At 38.9% G+C, this 23,663-nt stretch overlaps 1 protein-coding gene across 1 annotated transcript in view; it reads right to left on the bottom strand.

Annotated features, from left to right (window-relative positions):
• Nucleotides 1-23,663, bottom strand: part of cpne4b (copine IVb) — an 80,495-nt gene that overhangs the window by 32,364 nt on the left and 24,468 nt on the right. Inside the window, exon 3 of the mRNA XM_034160776.1 lies at nucleotides 22,968-23,147. Within this exon, the coding sequence (XP_034016667.1) occupies nucleotides 22,968-23,147 (180 nt within the window). The remainder of the gene's footprint in view (nucleotides 1-22,967; nucleotides 23,148-23,663) is intronic.

Below are 23,663 nucleotides of genomic sequence, written 5' to 3'. Positions count from 1 at the left end.
TTAAATGATGAACATGTGTGAAATACTCCTTTTGACATCCATAACACTCATGACATCATGACATCATACCAGGAAAAGCTCAAGGAGGATACATGGGGACTTTTAGTATATTATTTAGGATGGTTAAAGGATTGCATCCAGCAATTTTCAGCTTTCTGCTATTTTTTTTTTTTCCGGCCTTGGCCAAAAAAATACCTAATATTACTGGACTATTCTTTTTAACATGGGAGCACATCCCCTCATGGAGGCCACTATGTTACAGTGAAATGTTGATACAGTAGCCCAAATGGGACATGCTTACTCTGCCTTTCACATTTTGAAGTGCTGCTATAAGACTGAATATATGGTCACTCCCTTATACATTGCCCACTGGTTACTAGCATAGGCTAGTCAGCTTAGTGCAGCAGATAAGAGAATATTTAAAGCGGAATCCTGCAAATGGTGATACAAGCATCAAGTTCAGCACAAATACTCCTTAGACATTCCTCTTTTGAAAAAAACAAACAAACAAAAAAAGATTGGCCACTTGCAATTGAAGAATTGCACAGGGGGTCAAAATTAAAAGGTGCTCTAATCATATTGAAAGCTATACCATATTATTTGCCTAATCATAAAGATTCCAAAAAGGTATAGTTTGGACTATCTGTGACTGAATTCTATGGAGTTATAGGGTAAAAACAGCAAGAATGGTGACAAAGGTCAGTTTCAGTTTGTACAGGGGTCAAAAGTTGCTCTAATTTTGGTAAAAAGTGATGCAAATTATTAGCTGAGTTAACAGGGTTTTAAAAAGGAATAGTTTGCACCATGTGTCATGCCTAACTATCACGTTACTCCAATGGACGTTGACCTTATTTGACCTTTACTTTGAAGACCAAGCATTCAACACAGTCAAAACTATTCCATATATTAATCCTATTAGCTCAGCCAGTAATTTGCTTCACTTTTTACCAAAATTGGAGCAACTTTAACTTTTGACCCCTGTACAAACTAAAACTGACCTTTGTCACCATGCTTGCTGTTTTTATCCCATAACGCCATAGAATTCAGTCAGATAGTCCAAACTATACCTTTTTGGAATCTTTATGATCAGGCAAATAATGTGATATAGTTTTCAATATGACTGGAGCATCTTTTCATTTTGACCCCTGTGTAATTCTTCAACTGATCCCTACCTGACCGCCGATTGAAAATTCAAGTGGCCTATTGTTTTTTTGTTTTTTTTTTTTCAAAAGAGGAATGTCTAAGGAGTATCTGTGCCCAATTTAATGCTTGTATTACCATTTGAAGGATTGTTTCCGTTATCTGCTGCACTAGCTTGAGAACCTTCATTTTTGCGATATGGTGAATCGCGCATATTGATTATGACAAGAGAAATCAAAGGAGTATGAATTCCCATTACCAGAGAAGTCACAGAGTGAAGGGATACAACACTGTTAGGTGATGGCTGTAACTGTGTAATGGTGTGATGGTTGTTTTTCTGTTTTTTTCTTCCTGCAGTTGTATTTGTTGAACAGGCTTTAAAGCTACAGTGTGTAGGATTCAGTGTCATCAAGTGGTGAGGCTGCAGACTGCATGACTGTTATGAATTTTTTGTTTCTTTGGCGATAGGGGTTCATGCTCCTTTGCCTTCTCTTGTGATAAGCAATACGTATTATTTTCTATTTCACAAAAATGAGGGTTCTCAAACTTGTTAGCCAACACTAGCAACAGGTAGACAGTATATAAGGGAGCAGCCACTGAGACCTCTTCATTTTTCTGCAGTCTTATAACTACACTACAAAAAGGTGAAAGTCAGAGTAAATATGTCCCTTCCGGGCTACTTTATGAACACAGCAGTGCAATATGGCTGCCTCCATGAAGGGGACCGCACCCATGTATATATGAAAAGTTCATTTTACGCTCATGAAAACACATTGATTCTTTGCTGCATGTAACTATACACTAATAAAGAGATGATTGTTAAAGTTATATTCCATGTCTGCTAATAAACACGCCTAAATCTTACACATTGTAGATTTAAATTTATTTAATTTGAAGTGTGACTGTATGGGAAAGTGTTAATTGCTTTGACACCTTGTGTGTGTGTGTGTGTGTGTGTGTGTGTGTGTGTGTGTGTGTGTGTGTGTGTGTGTGTGTGTGTGTGTGTGTGTGTGTGTGTGTGATTCGTGCTTCTGGTGCTTCCACTGTACGATTATAGCACTGGAGCCATAAACAATGGAGCCATAAACAAGTTGCAGCATTCAGAATGCAAAATGCTGTTGTTCACACCCAAATACAGTGTTGGCAGCACGTTGTCCTATTTCTGTAAAATTCTCTCATCGGCTAAATCCTCCAGTGCCACGTCAATTATCACATTTACACCAACTATTGTAAACCCCCCATTTTTATGTCGATGATAGCTTCTTTTAAGAAACGCGCTGGAGAATAAACAAATCCTTCAGTCCATAACACACTACACCTTTGGGTTGAGTCATTTTGTTGTTCCTCTGTTTGCTTCTATTCAAACTGAAATTGCTCGATCTGTTTACCAGCCCCGGTATCATTTGCAGTGTAGCAGGTTGTGCACTTCAGGAAATATGCCTGGTTAGATGATAACTCAGTGAGGTACTCACGTGAGTTACTCATGTCATTGCTATTCATAAATGCTCTTGGAGGTAAGCAGTGCTCATCCTGGTGTCCACCAGACCAACACTAGACTTTGAAAATGGAAGAAACTCACAAAACAACTTATTTTATAACTTCAACCACACCTACCCCTAATTTACATCATGCGTGTGATGATAACATTGTTCCCTGCAACAAGCCAGACATGTCCTTGTGGGAGTAGACATGGTACATGGTACAAGCATAGAACCAGATAGAAAAACTACACCACATCACTTTGTGACTCTAGCTCAAAGCTGTTCAAGGACATTCTGTCCCAAAATTGTCCTTTCAAAGTAAGAAAATATACTTTTTTGTAATCAAAAGCATTTCAGCAAGTAATATTAATTAATTTAACTTCAAGATTTTTTATAAGCTACATTTATGTACTGCTTTGCTGTCAAGTTACTGGTTTCCATTGTTTGTGAGTATGTCTTGCCCCATTCGGTGATGTTGGACAGCTCCCCATGGTGGCACACTTGCTATACATGCACAGTAGAGGAGGCTGCCCTCTAGTTCTTCTATATCACTCTGTGGGTACAAGATTATTTCCTGCAACAAGCCTGGACATGTCCAGCTTATTGAATGTGGTATATTCATAGACTGTATAACATAAGCAAGACAAACCTGCTATTTGTATTGATCTAGTACATCAAAGCTAAACAAAGGTTACGCGGTTTATCCTCATTATATGCCCTGTTACGAGGGCCGATTGAGAGGTTTTGAGCCTGACCCAGAAAAAGTAGAGTGTTGGTTCTCCATCTTTTGCATTCTGAGAAACCCAACATTTCTCAGCATTGCACCCAGTAAGTCCAAACTTGTCACATTCTCGAGAAATGTTAGTTTCTTAGAATGCAAAAGAAGGAGAATCAGGTCCTACTTTTTCTGGGTCAGACTCAAAACCTCTCAATCACCCCTTGTATTTTGGAGATTTTCAAAACTGTAATATTTATTGTGGTCTAATCCATAAACAAAATGTATCTTCATTAATTAGCTGATTTGCTGTACTGTGTCTGTCTGTCTGTCTGTCTAGTCACTCCATTTTATAGAGTACAAGTGCTGGCTTTCACCCAGCCTTTGGGTTTATTGAACAATAAATAAAACAAGTTTTTAAATATTAATCACTGCTATGACATAGGGATGGTAAATCCTTACAACTAACTGAAAGTCTGCTAAATGTTTTCAAAGATAGTCGAAAAGCTAATCTGCTAATGAAAATGCTAGCTTCGGGTGCTTAGCTGAAGTGCACTATCTATCTATCTATCTATCTATCTATCTATCTATCTATCTATCTATCTATCTATCTATCTATCTATCTATCTATCTATCTATCTATCTATCTATCTATCTATCTATCTATCTATCTATCTATCTATCTATCTATCTATCTATCTATCTATCTATCTATCTATCTATCTATCTATCTATCTATCTATCTATCTATCTATCTATCTATCTATCTATCTATCTATCTATCTATCTATCTATCTATCTATCTATCTATCTATCTATCTATCTATCTATCTATCTATCTATCTATCACTGCATTTGATAGGGTACAAGTGTTGGCTCTCCCACAGCCTTCGAATTTACTGAACCATAAATAAAGCAACTTTTTAAATATTAATTAGTACTATGACATTTAGAAAAGGTGGCAAATCCCTACAACTCACTTAAAGTCAATGGAACTACATTTAATGGAAGGTAATTGGACAGCTAATGGTTTTCAGCGTTAGCTAAGTAGCTAATTTGCTAACAGAAAAATTCAATCAATTTTTTTATATAGCGCCAAATCACAACAAACAGTTGCCCCAAGGCGCTTTATATTGTAAGGCAAGGCCATACAATAATTATGTAAAACCCCAACGGTCAAAACGACCCCCTGTGAGCAAGCACTTGGCTACAGTGGGAAGGAAAAACTCCCTCTTAACAGGAAGAAACCTCCAGCAGAACCAGGCCCAGGGAGGGGCAGTCTTCTGCTGGGACTGGTTGGGGCTGAGGGAGAGAACCAGGAAAAAAAGACATGCTGTGGAGGGGAGCAGAGATCGATCACTAATGATTAAATGCAGAGTGGTGCATACAGAGCAAAAAGAGAAAGAAACAGTGCATCATGGGAACCCCCCAGCAGTCTACATCTATAGCAGCATAACTAAGGGATGGTTCAGGGTCACCTGATCCAGCCCTAACTATAAGCTTTAGCAAAAAGGAAAGTTTTAAGCCTAATCTTAAAAGTAGAGAGGGTGTCTGTCTCCCTGATCTGAATTGGGAGCTGGTTCCACAGGAGAGGAGCCTGAAAGCTGAAGGCTCTGCCTCCCATTCTACTCTTACAAACCCTAGGAACTACAAGTAAGCCTGCAGTCTGAGAGCGAAGCGCTCTATTGGGGTGATATGGTACTACGAGGTCCCTAAGATAAGATGGGACCTGATTATTCAAAACCTTATAAGTAAGAAGAAGAATTTTAAATTCTATTCTAGAATTAACAGGAAGCCAATGAAGAGAGGCCAATATGGGTGAGATATGCTCTCTCCTTCTAGTCCCCGTCAGTACTCTAGCTGCAGCATTTTGAATTAACTGAAGGCTTTTTAGGGAATGTTTAGGACAACCTGATAATAATGAATTACAATAGTCCAGCCTAGAGGAAATAAATGCATGAATTAGTTTTTCAGCATCACTCTGAGACAAGACCTTTCTGATTTTAGAGATATTGCGTAAATGCAAAAAAGCAGTCCTACATATTTGTTTAATATGCGCTCTGAATGACATATCCTGATCAAAAATGACTCCAAGATTTCTCACAGTATTACTAGAGGTCAGGGTAATGCCATCCAGAGTAAGGATCTGGTTAGACACCATGTTTCTAAGATTTGTGGGGCCAAGTACAATAACTTCAGTTTTATCTGAGTTTAAAAGCAGGAAATTAGAGGTCATCCATGTCTTTATGTCTGTAAGACAATCCTGCAGTTTAGCTAATTGGTGTGTGTCCTCTGGCTTCATGGATAGATAAAGCTGGGTATCATCTGCGTAACAATGAAAATTTAAGCAATACCGTCTAATAATACTGCCTAAGGGAAGCATGTATAAAGTAAATAAAATTGGTCCTAGCACAGAACCTTGTGGAACTCCATAATTAACTTTAGTCTGTGAAGAAGATTCCCCCATTTACATGAACAAATTGTAATCTATTAGACAAATATGATTCAAACCACCGCAGCGCAGTGCCTTTAATACCTATGGCATGCTCTAATCTCTGTAATAAAATTTTATGGTCAACAGTATCAAAAGCAGCACTGAGGTCTAACAGAACAAGCACAGAGATGAGTCCACTGTCCGAGGCCATAAGAAGATCATTTGTAACCTTCACTAATGCTGTTTCTGTACTATGATGAATTCTAAAACCTGACTGAAACTCTTCAAATAGACCATTCCTCTGCAGATGATCAGTTAGCTGTTTTACAACTACCCTTTCAAGAATTTTTGAGAGAAAAGGAAGGTTGGAGATTGGCCTATAATTAGCTAAGATAGCTGGGTCAAGTGATGGCTTTTTAAGTAATGGTTTAATTACTGCCACCTTAAAAGCCTGTGGTACATAGCCAACTAACAAAGATAGATTGATCATATTTAAGATCGAAGCATTAAATAATGGTAGGACTTCCTTGAGCAGCCTGGTAGGAATGGGGTCTAATAAACATGTTGATGGTTTGGATGAAGTAACTAATGAAAATAACTCAGACAGAACAATCAGAGAGAAAGAGTCTAACCAAATACCGGCATCACTGAAAGCAGCCAAAGATAACGATACGTCTTTGGGATGGTTATGAGTAATTTTTTCTCTAATAGTTAAAATTTTGTTAGCAAAGAAAGTCATGAAGTCATTACTAGTTAAAGTTAATGGAATACTCAGCTCAATAGAGCTCTGACTCTTTGTCAGCCTGGCTACAGTGCTGAAAAGAAACCTGGGGTTGGTCTTATTTTCTTCAATTAGTGATGAGTAGAAAGATGTCCTAGCTTTACGGAGGGCTTTTTATAGAGCAACATACTCTTTTTCCAGGCTAAGTGAAGATCTTCTAAATTAGTGAGACGCCATTTCCTCTCCAACTTACGGGTTATCTGCTTTAAGCTACGAGTTTGTGAGTTATACCACGGAGTCAGGCACTTCTGATTTAAAGCTCTCTTTTTAGAGGAGCTACAGCATCCAAAGTTGTCTTCAATGAGGATGTAAAACTATTGACGAGATACTCTATCTCACTTACAGAGTTTAGGTAGCTACTCTGCACTGTGTTGGTATATGGCATTAGAGAACATAAGAAGGAATCATATCCTTAAACCTAGTTACAGCGCTTTCTGAAAGACTTCTAGTGTAATGAAACTTATTCCCCACTGCTGGGTAGTCCATCAGGGTAAATGTAAATGTTATTAAAAATGATCAGACAGAAGGGAGTTTTCAGGGAATACTGTTAAGTCTTCTATTTCCATACCATAAGTCAGAACAAGATCTAAGATATGATTAAGTGGTGGGTGGACTCATTTACTTTTTGAGCAAAGCCAATAGAGTCTAATAATAGATTAAATGCAGTGTTGAGGCTGTCATTCTCAGCATCTGTGTGGATGTTAAAATCGCCCACTATAATTATCTTATCTGAGCTAAGCACTAAGTCAGACAAAAGGTCTGAAAATTCACAGAGAAACTCACAGTAACAACCAGGTGGACGATAGATAATAACAAATAAAACTGGTTTTTGGGACTTCCAATTGGATGGACAAGACTAAGAGTCAAGCTTTCAAATTAATTAAAGCTCTGTCTGGGTTTTTGATTATTAATAAGCTGGAATGGAAGATTGCTGCTAATCCTCCGCCTCGGCCCGTGCTACGAGCATTCTGGCAGTTAGTGTGACTCGGGGGTGTTGACTCATTTAAACTAACATATTCATCCTGCTGTAACCAGGTTTCTGTAAGGCAGAATAAATCAATATGTTGATCAATTATTATATAATTTACCAACAGGGACTTAGAAGAGAGAGACCTAATGTTTAATAGACCACCTTTAACTGTTTTAGTCTGTGGTGCAGTTGAAGGTGTTATATTATTTTTTCTTTTTGAATTTTTATACTTAAATAGATTTTTGCTGGTTATTGGTAGTCTGGGAGCAGGCACCGTCTCTACGGGGATGGGGTAATGAGGGGATGGCAGGGGGAGAGAAGCTGCAGAGAGGTGTGTAAGACTACAATTAGCCTAATTAGCCTCAGTAATTAGCTGTGAGCTGATAAGCTGATCTGGGCCCAACACTACTTTCTATCCATCATCTGTCTCTTCACTCACTACACTTTGCAGGGTACTAGCCTTTGTTTTAACCCCACAAATTTACTGAACCATAAATAAAACACATTTTTAAATATTAATTACTACTATGACATTTAGAAGGAGCGGTAAAACCCTTCAGCTAGTATGAAGGCTTTGTGTATTATTAATTCAATGTGCACAAATGAATGTTCTGAAAACATGAACCTCCATACTTTATGGATTCAAGGTCACTGAAGGAATTGTGTAGTTTCACGTGGTGACAGCGCCTGACCCCAAGTCAGGAAATCACATTAAGTTTCCACACACGACCAAAAGTTGGCTCTGCTAACCTTAAAATTGCTCTGTCATCCTAATTATAACACCCAATACCTAATACATGAATTTAATATTTCTACAAGCTCAGTGAACTTGACACACTATATATCCTTTTGCAAATAATATCATAGGCAAAGGGCACACGCTGCATTCAAGCATGCCTGACACATTTACGTGCTTTAAATTGGTATAAAAATAAGAAAGTTATGAAATATGAAAATATGAACATTAAGGCGATGTGCTGGTCAAGTGCAATTTGCTGGTGGTAAGTGATTTATGGGCACTCACTGATGCACGTAAATGCACTCCTGTCACGTGTCCACCTGTAGAAGCATGCTCTCTCATCAGAGGCATTTCTGTTTGAGATAATGCACTCTAAGCATGCACTCACATGTGCGCTGTATCTGAGCTGCAAGATGCGATTAAATGCACCTTTCAGATGGTGTAGTAACATAAAACAGTGGACTTAACATACAGCGTCCTCTACGTTCGGGCTGGTCAGACTTGCTAACCTGTCCCTAAGGTGCACTCCATGGCTCCCAGGAAGTCAGCATCACGTAGGCCGTTGTTGCCAGAGCTAATGTCGTAAAGCTCAAAGCGAAGCCTTTGAACCTCCTCAAAGTAGTAATCCACCAGGAAGATCTTGGAAAAGACTGGGGTGCTACTGCTGCGGATCACCCTCGGTACGGTCCACCTGAAATTGAACAAGATCGTTTTTACTCTCTGAACACAAAAGGTGCACTATTTTTATTTTGACATTTCCACATAAATGATAAGAGTTGGGCTTCATTTATCACACGCTGACAGGCGGACAACCTGTGCCAAACCAATCTACTAGGTATCAGTTCACAAATACTGTATCACTCACCATCTAAATGTTGTTCTTGAATATCAAAGAAGATCAATTTGATGATACCTGCAATCCTATCACAGCGGAGGTGAGCAAGACTCACGGGATTCAGAGAGGTGCACGACATTTAAATACACACAGGGGATTATTGGCAGATCTAATTAGCTCATATTCAGGCTCTGAGGCCAGTTGGTGCCAGTACTTATCCTCAGATTCTGTAGCGTGAAGCAGTTGAGAGTCTACGACTCCCCCTGATGATATGCCAGGACATGCCATTAGTCCCCAGGTCAAGGCTGGTACCCATTTACAGCTGGGTGGACCGGGACAAACAGATCAGTGTCTTGTCCAGGACACAGACAGGTACTGTGAGCGGAGACTTAAACCCCAGTTTCTACATACTGGAAGCCAAACTCCTTATTTCACTGGTCTACATTAAAAAAAACTGACTCATTGGGATTGGATTTCTAATAAATATATGTCGTCCCAACTAAATTAATTAAATTATCTTGCATGGATGTACTTTATTTGAGTTGGGACTACATATATTTACTAGATGGAAATCCTGCTCATAACTGAATTGAGTTCAGTCCAATGAGTCATTTTTTTTAGTGACACTGCTCTAGAGTTATCGGCAGAAAAGGACAGAAAAACACAATTTGCTAATGCTAGTTCAGTAAAATATAGAAACATCCATCCATCCATCCATTTTCTATACCACTTACTCCAATTAGAGCCACGAGGGTGCTGGAGCCTATCCAGCAGTCATAGGGCGTGAGGCTGGGTACACCCTGGACAGGACGCCAGTCTATCGCAGGCTACGTTGAAACATATTCTCTAATATTTCTTAAAAACTGAAGGATCATATTGTACAATTTGCAAGCAAACAAAGATCACCAAGTGTCTTAAAACCTGATATTTAATTATAACTGGGAGAGCGCCATCTCAATATTTCAGATCATTATTGGTATAATATCAGCCAAGTGTACTGGCTTTGGCATTGGACCATAAATTATTAATCCAGATTCAAGCTTTATTTCCATTCTGAGTCATGTTGAGGACTATGTATATTTCCTTTACTGCAGTAGGCACACTTTGAGTTGATATTTTTGTTAGATAGCTAGGTTATCATAGTACATTAAGACAAATGTATTTAGGGAAGACAGTATTGGATGGGTATCAGTATGGGCAGATAATGAAGGTTCCAGTATCGGCATCATATAGGTATAGGACATGAAAAAGTGGTATTGTCGTGCTGTCTTGGTCGGCTCTCTCCCCCTCCCTTCCTGTGTCTTCCAGGCGCCAAGTCACAGAATTGATTGTCTCACCGTTCCTCCTCAGCAGCACCTGTATTTATACCAGGAACTCAGTTTACCTGCAGGGTACCAGGCCTCTGTTCGTATTCATCCATTCCTTCAACTCTAGCCTGGACTAACTGTTTACTCTTTCCTCAGATCACCTGCCGCCATCAGCTCCGTCGTAGCCACCTGGACCTATCCAACCGTTCAGGGTTCCTCGTTACAAACTCTCTGGCTCTCTCTACGTCTCCGGACCTACAATCCTGCTCTGAGCTCCTGTCGTGCCTCCGCTCTCCAGCGCCTGCTTCCGCAACTACCACCACTGCACAATTCATTATTTACAATAAATTGTTATTCCTTTTATCACAGTCTGTTCCTTGCCATTTGGGTCCAAATCTCATGCTCTGGGTTTTCAACCATAACAACTATTGTGCCATCCCAAAAAAATAATATAGGTGATGATGTTGACAATTTCCCAAATACAGCATAGAGCCTAAAGCAAGGTACCCTTAAAAACTAATGGAAAATTATTTCAAAGTTCCAAAAAGGTTTTTCTGCCTATGTGATTGTTACTTTAAATTAAGAAAATCCCTCAACAAAGGAGTGAGAGTAGGAGGACTGTGATGTCCAAATAGTCCATCTCTATCCTGTAGATTGTGTTAGTATGTCACAAAGAAAGCGTGAATGAAATATGGACTCTTGTGACATACATCACAAATATCTAAAACAAGGTGTTTCAGGGCTTGTAGCAGGGTAACGTCTGCCTCACGTCAACTCGTACAAATGTAGGAGGATTTTTAAGGATATTTAGCACAAAACCCCAATCATATTTAACAGTACGAGGTACATAAAACTGAATTTGCATAAGATGACCCCTTTAATCAAAGAGAGCAGAAGAGTTACGTCCTTAGTGAACGTAATAAAATCATTAGCATTTATCTATTGGTCTGTCTGTCTGTCTGACTGACTGTTAGCAGGATTACATCTAAACTACTGTATTTTGACAAACTTTTCACCACAGATACATATTAGGGCATGGAAGAATCCATAAATTTTGAAGGGTGATCCGGATCCGGATCTGGATTCGGATTCTGGATCAAGTTTCACTTCATATAGCGTTTGAAGGATTACTTTTAGCAGGATTATGTCAAAACTACTGCGCAGATTTGAGAAACGTTTCAACACAGATACATATTCAGCCATGGAAGACTCCATTAAATTTTGGAGGTGATCTGGATCCAAATCTGGATTCTGTATCAAGATTTCACTTTATATAGGCTTTGAACGATTACGTCAAAACTACTTCACGGATTCTCACCAAATTTGCACCACAAGAGATGCTAGGGACGGAAGACTCCCTGAATTTGGAGGTTATCTGGATCCAAATCTGGATTCTGGATCAAGATTTCACTTTATATAGGCTTTGAACGATTACGTCAAAACTACCTCCGATTCTCACCAAATTTGCACTACAGAGAGATGCTAGAGAAGGAAGACTCCACTGAATTTTGGGGGTGATCTGGAAAATCTATTTAAGCATAAAATTCAAAAAGAAAAATAATATAGCACCTTCAACTGCACCACAGACTAAAACAGTTAAATGTGGTCTATTAAACATTAGGTCTCTCTCTTCTAAGTCCCTGTTAGTAAATGATAAATAATTGATCAACATATTGATTATTCTGCCTTACAGAAACCTGATTACACAGGATGAATATGTTAGTTTAAATGAGTCAACACCCCGAGTCACACTAACTGCCAGAATGCTCGTAGCACGGGCCGAGGCGGAGGATTAGCAGCAATCTTCCACTCCAGCTTATTAATTAATCAAAAACCCAGACAGAGCTTTAATTCATTTGAAAGCTTGACTCTTAGTCTTGTCCATCCAAATTGGAAGTCCCAAAAACCAGTTTTATTGTTATTATCTATCGTCCACCTGGTCGTTACTGTGAGTTGCTCTGTGAATTTTCAGACCTTTTGTCTGACTTAGTGCTTAGCTCAGATAAGATAATTATAGTGGGCGATTTAACATCCACACAGATGCTGAGATGACAGCCTCAACACTGCATTTAATCTATTATTAGACTCAATTGGCTTTGCTCAAAATGTAAATGAGTCCACCCACCACTTTAATCATATCTTAGATCTTGTTCTGACTTATGGTATGGAAATTGAAGACTTAACAGTATTCCATGAAAACTCTCTTCTGTCTGATCATTTCTTAATAACATTTACATTTACTCTGATGGACTACCCAGCAGTGGGGAATAAGTTTCATTACACTAGAAGTCTTTCAGAAAGCACTGTAACTAGGTTTAAAGATATGATCCTTCTTTATGTTCTCTAATGCCATATACCAACACAGTGCAGAGTAGCTACCTAAACTTTGTAAGTGAGATAGAGTATCTCGTCAATAGTTTTACATCCTCATTGAAGACAACTTTGGATGCTGTAGCTCCTCTGAAAAAGAGAGCTTTAAATCAGAAGTGCCTGACTCCGTGGTATAACTCACAAACTCGCAGCTTAAAGCAGATAACCCGTAAGTTGGAGAGGAAATGGCGTCTCACTAATTTAGAAGATCTTCACTAGCCTGGAAAAAGAGTCTGTTGCTCTATAAAAAAGCCCTCCGTAAAGCTAGGACATCTTACTACTCATCACTAATTGAAGAAAATAAGAACAACCCCAGGTTTCTTTTCAGCACTGTAGCCAGGCTGACAAAGAGTCAGAGCTCTATTGAGCCGAGTATTCCTTTAACTTTAACTAGTAATGACTTCATGACTTTCTTTGCTAATAAAATTTTAACTATTAGAGAAAAAATTACTCATAACCATCCCAAAGACATATCGTTATCTTTGGCTGCTTTCAGTGATGCCGGTATTTGGTTAGACTCTTTCTCTCCGATTGTTCTGTCTGAGTTATTTTCATTAGTTACTTCCTCCAAACCATCAACATGTCTATTAGACCCTATTCCTACCAGGCTGCTCATTATAGGCCAATCTCCAACCTTCCTTTTCTCTCAAAAATTCTTGAAAGGGTAGTTGTAAAACAGCTAACTGATCATCTGCAGAGGATATGGTCTATTTGAAGAGTTTCAGTCAGGTTTCAGAATTCATCATAGTACAGAAACAGCATTAGTGAAGGTTACAAATGATATTCTTATGGCCTCAGACAGTGGACTCATCTCTGTGCTTGTTCTGTTAGACCTCAGTGCTGCTTTTGATACTGTTGACCATAAAATTTTATTACAGAGATTAGAGCATGCCATAGGTATTAAAGGCACTGCGCTGCGGTGGTTTGAATCATATTTATCTAATAGATTACAATTTGTTCATGTAAATGGGGAATCTTCTTCACAGACTAAGGTTAATTATGGAGTTCCACAAGGTTCTGTGCTAGGACCAATTTTATTCACTTTATACATGTTTCCCTTAGGCAGTATTATTAGACGGCATTGCTTAAATTTTCATTGTTCGCAGATGATACCCAGCTTTATCTATCCATGAAGCCAGAGGACACACACCAATTAGCTAAACTGCAGGATTGTCTTACAGACATAAAGACATGGATGACCTCTAATTTCCTGCTTTTAAACTCAGATAAAACTGAAGTTATTGTACTTGGCCCCACAAATCTTAGAAACATGGTGTCTAACCAGATCCTTACTCTGGATGGCATTACGCTGACCTCTAGTAATACTGTGAGAAATCTTGGAGTCATTTCTGATCAGGATATGTCATTCAATGCGCATATTAAACAAATATGTAGGACTGCTTTTTTGCATTTGCGCAATATCTCTAAAATTAGAAATGTCTTGTCTCAGAGTGATGCTGAAAAACTAATTCATGCATTTATTTCCTCTAGGCTGGACTGTTGTAATTCATTATTATCAGGTTGTCCTAAAAGTTCCCTGAAAAGCCTTCAGTTAATTCAAAATGCTGCAGCTAGAGTGCTAACAGGGACTAGAAGGAGAGAGCATATCTCACCCATATTGGCCTCTCTTCATTGGCTTCCTGTTAATTCTAGAATAGAATTTAAAATTCTTCTTCTTACTTATAAGGTTTTGAATAATCAGGTCCCATCTTATCTTAGGGACCTCATAGTACCATATCACCCCAATAGAGCGCTTCGCTCTCAGACTGCAGGCTTACTTGTAGTTCCTAGGGTTTGTAAGACTAGAATGGGAGGCAGAGCCTTCAGCTTTCAGGCTCCTCTCCTGTGGAACCAGCTCCCAATTCAGATCAGGGAGACAGACACCCTCTCTACTTTTAAGATTAGGCTTAAAACTTTCCTTTTTGCTAAAGCTTATAGTTAGGGCTGGATCAGGTGACCCTGAACCATCCCTTAGTTATGCTGTTATAGACTTAGACTGCTGGGGGGTTCCCATGATGCACTGAGTATTTCTTTCTCTTTTTGCTCTGTATGCACCACTCTGCATTTAATCATTAGTGATTGATCTCTGCTCCCCTCCACAGCATGTCTTTTTCCTGGTTCTCTCCCCTCAGCCCCAACCAGTCCCAGCAGAAGACTGCCCCTCCCTGAGCCTGGTTCTGCTGGAGGTTTCTTCCTGTTAAAAGGGAGTTTTTCCTTCCCACTGCTGCCAAGTGCTTACTCACAGGGGGTCGTTTTGACCGTTGGGGTTTTTCCATAATTATTGTATGGCCTTGCCTTACAATATAAAGCGCCTTGGGGCAACTGTTTGTTGTGATTTGGCGCTATATAAATAAAATTGATTTGATTTGACCCAAATCTGGATTCTGGATCAAGATTTCACTTTATATAGGCTTTGAACGATTACGTCAAAACTACTTCACGGATTCTCACCAAATTTGCACCACAAAGAGATGCTAGGGATGGAAGACTCCACTGAATTGTGGGGGTGATCTGGATCCAAATCTGGATTCTGGATCAAGATTTCACTTTATATAGGCTTTGAACGATTACGTCAAAACTACTTCACGGATTCTCACCAAATTTGCACCACAGATAGATGCTAGGGATGGAAGACTCCACTGAATTTTGGGGGTAATATGGATCCAAATCTGGATTCTGGATCAAGATTTCACTTATATAGGCTTTGAACAATTACCTCAAAACTACTTCACAAATTCTCACCAAATTTACACCACATATAGATGCTAGGGAAGGAAGTCTCCACAGAATTTTGGAGGTGATCTGGATCCAAATCTGGATTCTGGATCAAGATTTCACTTTATATAGGCTTTGAACGATTACGTCAAAACTACTTCACGGATTCTCACCAAATTTGCACCACAGAGAGATGCTAGGGATGGAAGACTCCACTGAATTTTGGGGGTAATATGGATCCAAATCTGGATTCTGGATCAAGATTTCACTTTATATAGGCTTTGAACAATTACCTCAAAACTACTTCACAAATTCTCACCAAATTTACACCACATATAGATGCTAGGGAAGGAAGTCTCCACAGAATTTTGGAGGTGATCTGGATCCAAACTGGATTCTGGATCAAGATTTCACTTTATATAGGCTTTGAACGATTACGTCAAAACTACTTCACGGATTCTCACCAAATTTGCACCACAGAGAGATGCTAGGGATGGAAGATCCACTGAATTTTGGGGGTAATATGGATCCAAATCTGGATTCTGGATCAAGATTTCACTTTATATAGGCTTTGAACAATTACCTCAAAACTACTTCACAAATTCTCACCAAATTTACACCACATATAGATGCTAGGGAAGGAAGTCTCCACAGAATTTTGGAGGTGATCTGGATCCAAATCTGGATTCTGGATCAAGATTTCACTTTATATAGGCTTTGAATGATTACGTCAAAACTACTTCACGGATTCTCACCAAATCTGCACCACAGAGAGATGCTAGGGATGGAAGACTCCACTGAATTTTGGGGGTAATATGGATCCAAATCTGGATTCTGTATCAAGATTTCACTTTATATAGGCTTTGAACGATTACTACTTCACAGATTCTCACCAAATTTGCACCACAGAGAGATGCTAGGGACGGAAGACTCCACTGGATTTTGGAGGTTATCTGGATCCAAATCTGGATTCTGGATCAAGATTTCACTTTATATAGGCTTTGAACATTTACGTCAATACTACTTCACGGATTCTCACCAATTTGCAACACAGAGAGATGCTAGGGACGGAAGACTCCACTGAATTTTGGGGGTGATCTGGATCCAAATCTGGATTCTGGATCAAGATTTCACTTTATATAGGCTTTGAACAATTATGTCAAAACTACTTCACTAATTCTCACCAAATTTGCACCACAGATAGATGCTAGTTCCTTCCCTAGCATCTATCTTTGGTACAAATTTGGTTATAGATATTAGGCATGTATGACTCCACTGAATTTTGGAGGTGATCCAGATCCAGGTTGCCGGATGTCAGAAATCTGATTGCTCTTGTTTTAAGTTTTGCACGATGGTAGAAGTTGAAGAAACACTATTCGATATACAGATGCCAGCTGGATTTGAATATTTGCACAGCATTCTTGTTGTAGCCTATTTTCTATTCTGGAAACACCATGCATGTCTTTCAAGAAATAATGCAATTTTCCAAGTGCACTGAAGTATGATGATTTCATTCAACATCCAACACTGTGCTTGTTCCCAGTATTGATTGTGAACCTCAGCAGCTTATTTTTTCGCAGCATTGCAGCAACGAATTACCACAAACAGCCATTACCACATTGTTTAAACTTATCAAGTTGAGAACTAGAAATATTGATTTTGGTTTTGTGCGGGCTGTGTGACTGCACAGACAAAGGGACTGAAGTGGCGACGCTGTTATTGGACATTCTTCACTCAAATTCACCAACACAAAAACAGAAAAGCAACAGAAACCCAAACAATAAGTCTCTCCCAGCAGTCCAACCAACAAACACAAGAACAACTGGGCTGCTTTTTTATTGTTGACGGCCCTTTGGCGTGCACATCAAGCATGACAGCGGGTTTGATGTGCACTCACAAACACACAGATTTCTGAGAGTCAGCTCAATGGGCTGGCATCTCATTAAAGCAAATAAATAAATAAGTAAATGGGTGATTCTTAGACTACAGGCACTTTTATGTCCCTTGATCATATTTTATGAAAAAAGAAAAAAGGGGAAATTTCACACTTTTATAGTTATCTTTACAATGAAAGTGTTTTAAGAAATTTGTCCTAGTAGTCTATGATGACTTTTTCACCTTTTTTCAGCATCATTATATGCAAATATTGCCGTTTTGTGCTTGTCCCACACCCAGACTTATGATCTTCAATGATAAAAATGAATAGTAAGCAAATGTTTTTTCTAATGTTTTCAAATCTCTCTGAGTAAAATATCAGTACAATAATCAAAACATAATTGGGGTATTCAATGTCATACAACTGTTGTGAATTTTTTAAACGAAATGTAGTTGTCCCACACTATTGCCGTAATTTCCACCACAACAATAATGTCCCTTTAAAAAGTTTGTATGAAACGTTGTGTGGGTAGTTTCTATGGAGATAAACAGTAACATCAGAGCACATGTATATAGCGCCAAATCACAACAAACAGTTGCCCCAAGGCACTTTATATTGTAAGGCAATGGTGTGGTGGAAATTACATTTACAAGGCCAATAGTGCCCGTAGTTAAAGAATCACCCAAATACATCACACAGCCACACTGACTTTATTAGCAATTACCCAATTAAAAGAAAACACTGAGTCTGATGGGCAGTGATAACATTCATGCAGTCCTACATTCCCACAAAGGGTCTTATCATAAAATGCATACAAATCTCATGCCCCCCCCCCCCCCCACTCCATTACACACCACAGACAGCCTCCAAAGACAGAACAATGCTGCACGACTTTCTGAGTGCTCGATCTGGTGCCCCTGTGGAAACAGGAGATGTGTACGAGAAGCTGCATTCATGCAGGGGAATGCGTGTTCCTGCATGTGCACATGCTTGCGTGTGACGTGCACGCGTGCATGTTCACATCTATCTACTTATTAAAAATTATGTTTGTTTTGTTTCCTCAGTGATGGAGAAGAAAGATGAAATTGTTTATTTCATTATTTATTTATTTGCCCTACAATCCAGATTTATCTCGCACCACAGGAAGCGTTGCTGCAAATTACAGGTAGTGCTACAGCAGCTGAGGCTTCAGCAGGGATCAGATGTTCTCTAAAAGAGAGATTCCATTTCAGCTTCCTGTAAGAGCACTTTAGGTAGGAGGAAATAGTAATAAAAATGTGTGTAATGATGCATTATGGGATAACTCAACAAAATGTAATGTAACAACAGCCACAATTTGAAATAATCTACCACATTTGGTAATAAACAGCCTGAACGTAATCCATAATAAATGTCCCCCACACACTCTAAACCCGAATGTTCAAATTAATTACAAACATTAAGTAGTGTAAACTCAAAGTTTTAAGAAAACATTTGATTTAAATATTTCAAGTTACATGGTCATGTAACATGTAACATGGTCTTCTTTTTTGAGTAAATTTAACTCAGAATTTTTGATTGACTTGAACTAATTATATATTAAGTAAGCAAAACTTAGCATAACTTAAGCACAACTTAAAAGAATTAAGTAATTATATCTATATACATAAAGGGCTACGTCTGTCTGTCTGTCCGGGACAAATTCCCAAACTATAATATGTAGCCCTAAAAACTATATATATTCTGAATCCTCATGACATGGAGAACAAACTGGTACCATTTTTTTTAAAAGTTGAACTGAAAATTACCCCAAAATAGCCATTTATGTAAGACCATACAGTGTTGTACCATGAGCGATAAACTCCCAAACTATAATATGTAGCCCTAAAAAAAAAAAAAAAAAATATATATATATATATACTGAAAATTACCCCCAAAATAGCCGGCTGTGGGTATGACAGGCAGATTCAAATTTCCAGCCCTGTATGTGTTGGCCATCTCTGTTTTTTTAATCCCTTCCTTCAGCTACTTTATGTTCTCAACTGTTAAGCACCTGACTGTCCTGTACAACCCAGTTTGCCTTCCTGTCTGAATACATTTGTAAAATTGCAATGTAAAAACAGTGAAATACACCACTACCTCAATTTTGATTCATTGATATTTCCATTTACTGTTACCTACCTTTTGTGTGTAATTTTGTTCTAAATTTGATTGCAAAACAAATTCTGCATGAAGGACTTCAAATGTGTTTGTCTTTTAACCAAGTATTTCCACTTAGTTTGGGGAGTCCACCTCTTATAATGATGCTGGATAGAGGTCAGGGTAATGCCATCCAGAGTAAGGATCTGGTTAGACACCATGTTTCTAAGATTTGTGGGGCAAGTACAATAACTTCAGTTTTATCTGAGTTTAAAAGCAGGAAATTAGAGGTCATCCTGTTCTTTATGTCTGTAAGACAATCCTGCAGTTTAGCTAATTGTGGGTGTGTCCTCTGGCTTCAGGATAGATAAAGCTGGGTATCATCTGCGTAACAATGAAATTTAAGCAATACCGTATATAAACTGCCTAAGGGAAGCATGTATAAAGTGAATAAAATTGGTCCTAGCACAGAACCTTGTGGAACTCCATAATTAACTTTAGTCTGTGAAGAAGATTCCCCATTTACATGAACAAATTGTAATCTATTAGACAAATATGATTCAAACCACCGCAGCGCAGTGCCTTTAATACCTATGGCATGCTCTAATCTCTGTAATAAAATTTTATGGTCAACAGTATCAAAAGCAGCACTGAGGTCTAACAGAACAAGCACAGAGATGAGTCCACTGTCCGAGGCCATAAGAAGATCATTTGTAACCTTCACTAATGCTGTTTCTGTACTATGATGAATTCTAAAACCTGACTGAAACTCTTCAATAGACCATTCCTCTGCAGATGATCAGTTAGCTGTTTTACAACTACCCTTTCAAGAATTTTTGATGAGAAAAGGAAGGTTGGAGATTGGCCTATAATTAGCTAAGATAGCTGGGTCAAGTGATGGCTTTTTAAGTAATGGTTTAATTACTGCCACCTTAAAGCCTGTGGTACATAGCCAACTAACAAAGATAGATTGATCATATTTAAGATCGAAGCATTAATAATGGTAGGACTTCCTTGAGCAGCCTGGTAGGAATGGGGTCTAATAACATGTTGATGGTTTGGATGAAGTAACTAATGAAAATAACTCAGACAGAACAATCAGAGAGAAAGAGTCTAACCAAATACCGGCATCACTGAAAGCAGCCAAGATAACGATACGTCTTTGGGATGGTTATGAGTAATTTTTTCTCTAATAGTTAAAATTTTGTTAGCAAGAAAGTCATGAAGTCATTACTAGTTAAAGTTAATGGAATACTCAGCTCAATAGAGCTCTGACTCCTTTGTCAGCCTGGCTACAGTGCTGAAAAGAAACCTGGGGTTGTTCTATTTTCTTCAATTAGTGATGAGTAGAAAGATGTCCTAGCTTTACGGAGGGCTTTTTATAGAGCAACATACTCTTTTTCCAGGCTAAGTGAAGATCTTCTAAATTAGTGAGACGCCATTTCCTCTCCAACTTACGGTTATCTGCTTTAAGCTACGAGTTTGTGAGTTATACCACGGAGTCAGGCACTTCTGATTTAAAGCTCTCTTTTTTAGAGGAGCTACAGCATCCAAGTTGTCTTCAATGAGGATGTAAAACTATTGACGAGATACTCTATCTCACTTACAGAGGTTTAGGTAGCTACTCTGCACTGTGTTGGTATATGGCATTAGAGAACATAAAGAAGGAATCATATCCTTAAACCTAGTTACAGCGCTTTCTGAAGACTTCTAGTGTAATGAAACTTATTCCCCACTGCTGGTAGTCCATCAGGGTAAATGTAAATGTTATTAAAAATGATCAGACAGAAGGGAGTTTTCAGGGAATACTGTTAAGTCTTCTATTTCCATACCATAAGTCAGAACAAGATCTAAGATATGATTAAAGTGGTGGGTGGACTCATTTACTTTTTGAGCAAAGCCAATAGAGTCTAATAATAGATTAAATGCAGTGTTGAGGCTGTCATTCTCAGCATCTGTGTGGATGTTAAAATCGCCCACTATAATTATCTTATCTGAGCTAAGCACTAAGTCAGACAAAAGGTCTGAAAATTCACAGAGAAACTCACAGTAACAACCAGGTGGACGATAGATAATAACAAATAACACTGGTTTTTGGGACTTCCAATTTGGATGGACAAGACTAAGAGTCAAGCTTTCAAATTAATTAAAGCTCTGTCTGGGTTTTTGATTAATTAATAAGCTGGAATGGAAGATTGCTGCTAATCTCCGCCTCGGCCCGTGCTACGAGCATTCTGGCAGTTAGTGTGACTCGGGGGTGTTGACTCATTTAAACTAACTATTCATCCTGCTGTAACAGGTTTTCTGTAAGGGCAGAATAAATCAATATGTTGATCAATTATTATATAATTTACCAACAGGGACTTAGAAGAGAGAGACCTAATGTTTAATAGACCACATTTAACTGTTTTAGTCTGTGGTGCAGTTGAAGGTGTTATATTATTTTTTCTTTTTGAATTTTTATACTTAAATAGATTTTTGCTGGTTATTGGTAGTCTGGGAGCAGGCACCGTCTCTACGGGGATGGGGTAATGAGGGGATGGCAGGGGGAGAGAAGCTGCAGGGAGTGTGTAAGACTACAATTAGCCTAATTAGCCTCAGTAATTAGCTGTGAGCTGATAAGCTGATCTGGGCCCAACACTACTTTCTATCCATCATCTGTCTCTTCACTCACTACACTTTGCAGGGTACTAGCCTTTGTTTTAACCCCACAAATTTACTGAACCATAAATAAACACATTTTTAAATATTAATTACTACTATGACATTTAGAAGGAGCGGTAAAACCCTTCAGCTAGTATGAAGGCTTTGTGTATTATTAATTCAATGTGCACAAATGAATGTTCTGAAAACATGAACCTCCATACTTTATGGATTCAAGGTCACTGAAGGAATTGTGTAGTTTCACGTGGTGACAGCGCCTGACCCCAAGTCAGGAAATCACATTAAGTTTCCACACACGACCAAAAGTTGGCTCTGCTAACCTTAAAATTGCTCTGTCATCCTAATTATAACACCCAATACCTAATACATGAATTTAATATTTCTACAAGCTCAGTGAACTTGACACACTATTATATCCTTTTGCAAATAATTATCATAGGCAAAGGGCACACGCTGCATTCAAGCATGCCTGACACACATTTACGTGCTTTAAATTGGTATAAAAATAAGAAAGTTATGAAATATGAAAATATGAACATTAAGGCGATGTGCTGGTCAAGTGCAATTTGCTGGTGGTAAGTGATTTATGGGCACTCACTGATGCACGTAAATGCACTCCTGTCACGTGTCCACCTGTAGAAGCATGCTCTCTCATCAGAGGCATTTCTGTTTGAGATAATGCACTCTAAGCATGCACTCACATGTGCGCTGTATCTGAGCTGCAAGATGCGATTAAATGCACCTTTCAGATGGTGTAGTAACATAAAACAGTGGACTTAACATACAGCGTCCTCTACGTTCGGGCTGGTCAGACTTGCTAACCTGTCCTAAGGTGCACTCCATGGCTCCCAGGAAGTCAGCATCACGTAGGCCGTTGTTGCCAGAGCTAATGTCGTAAAGCTCAAAGCGAAGCCTTTGAACCTCCTCAAAGTAGTAATCCACCAGGAAGATCTTGGAAAAGACTGGGGTGCTACTGCTGCGGATCACCTCGGTACGGTCCACCTGAAATTGAACAAGATCGTTTTTACTCTCTGAACACAAAAGGTGCACTATTTTTATTTTGACATTTCCACATAAATGATAAGAGTTGGGCTTCATTATCACACGCTGACAGGCGGACAACCTGTGCCAAACCAATCTACTAGGTATCAGTTCACAAATACTGTATCACTCACCATCTAAATGTTGTTCTTGAATATCAAAGAAGATCAATTTGATGATACCTGCAATCCTATCACAGCGGAGGTGAGCAAGACTCACGGGATTCAGAGAGGTGCACGACATTTAAATACACACAGGTGGATTATTGGCAGATCTAATTAGCTCATATTCAGGCTCTGAGGCCAGTTGGTGCCAGTACTTATCCTCAGATTCTGTAGCGTGAAGCAGTTGAGAGTCTACGACTCCCCCTGATGATATGCCAGGACATGCATTAGTCCCCAGTCAAGGCTGGTACCCATTTACAGCTGGGTGGACCGGGACAAAACAGATCAAGTGTCTTGTCCAAGGACACAGACA

Source organism: Thalassophryne amazonica, chromosome 20, assembly GCF_902500255.1.
Source record: "Thalassophryne amazonica chromosome 20, fThaAma1.1, whole genome shotgun sequence".
In the NCBI taxonomy this organism is placed as follows: domain Eukaryota; kingdom Metazoa; phylum Chordata; class Actinopteri; order Batrachoidiformes; family Batrachoididae; genus Thalassophryne; species Thalassophryne amazonica.
The sequence above is the reverse complement of the archived record's forward strand: the minus strand, read 5'-3'. Positions and strand labels throughout refer to the sequence as shown.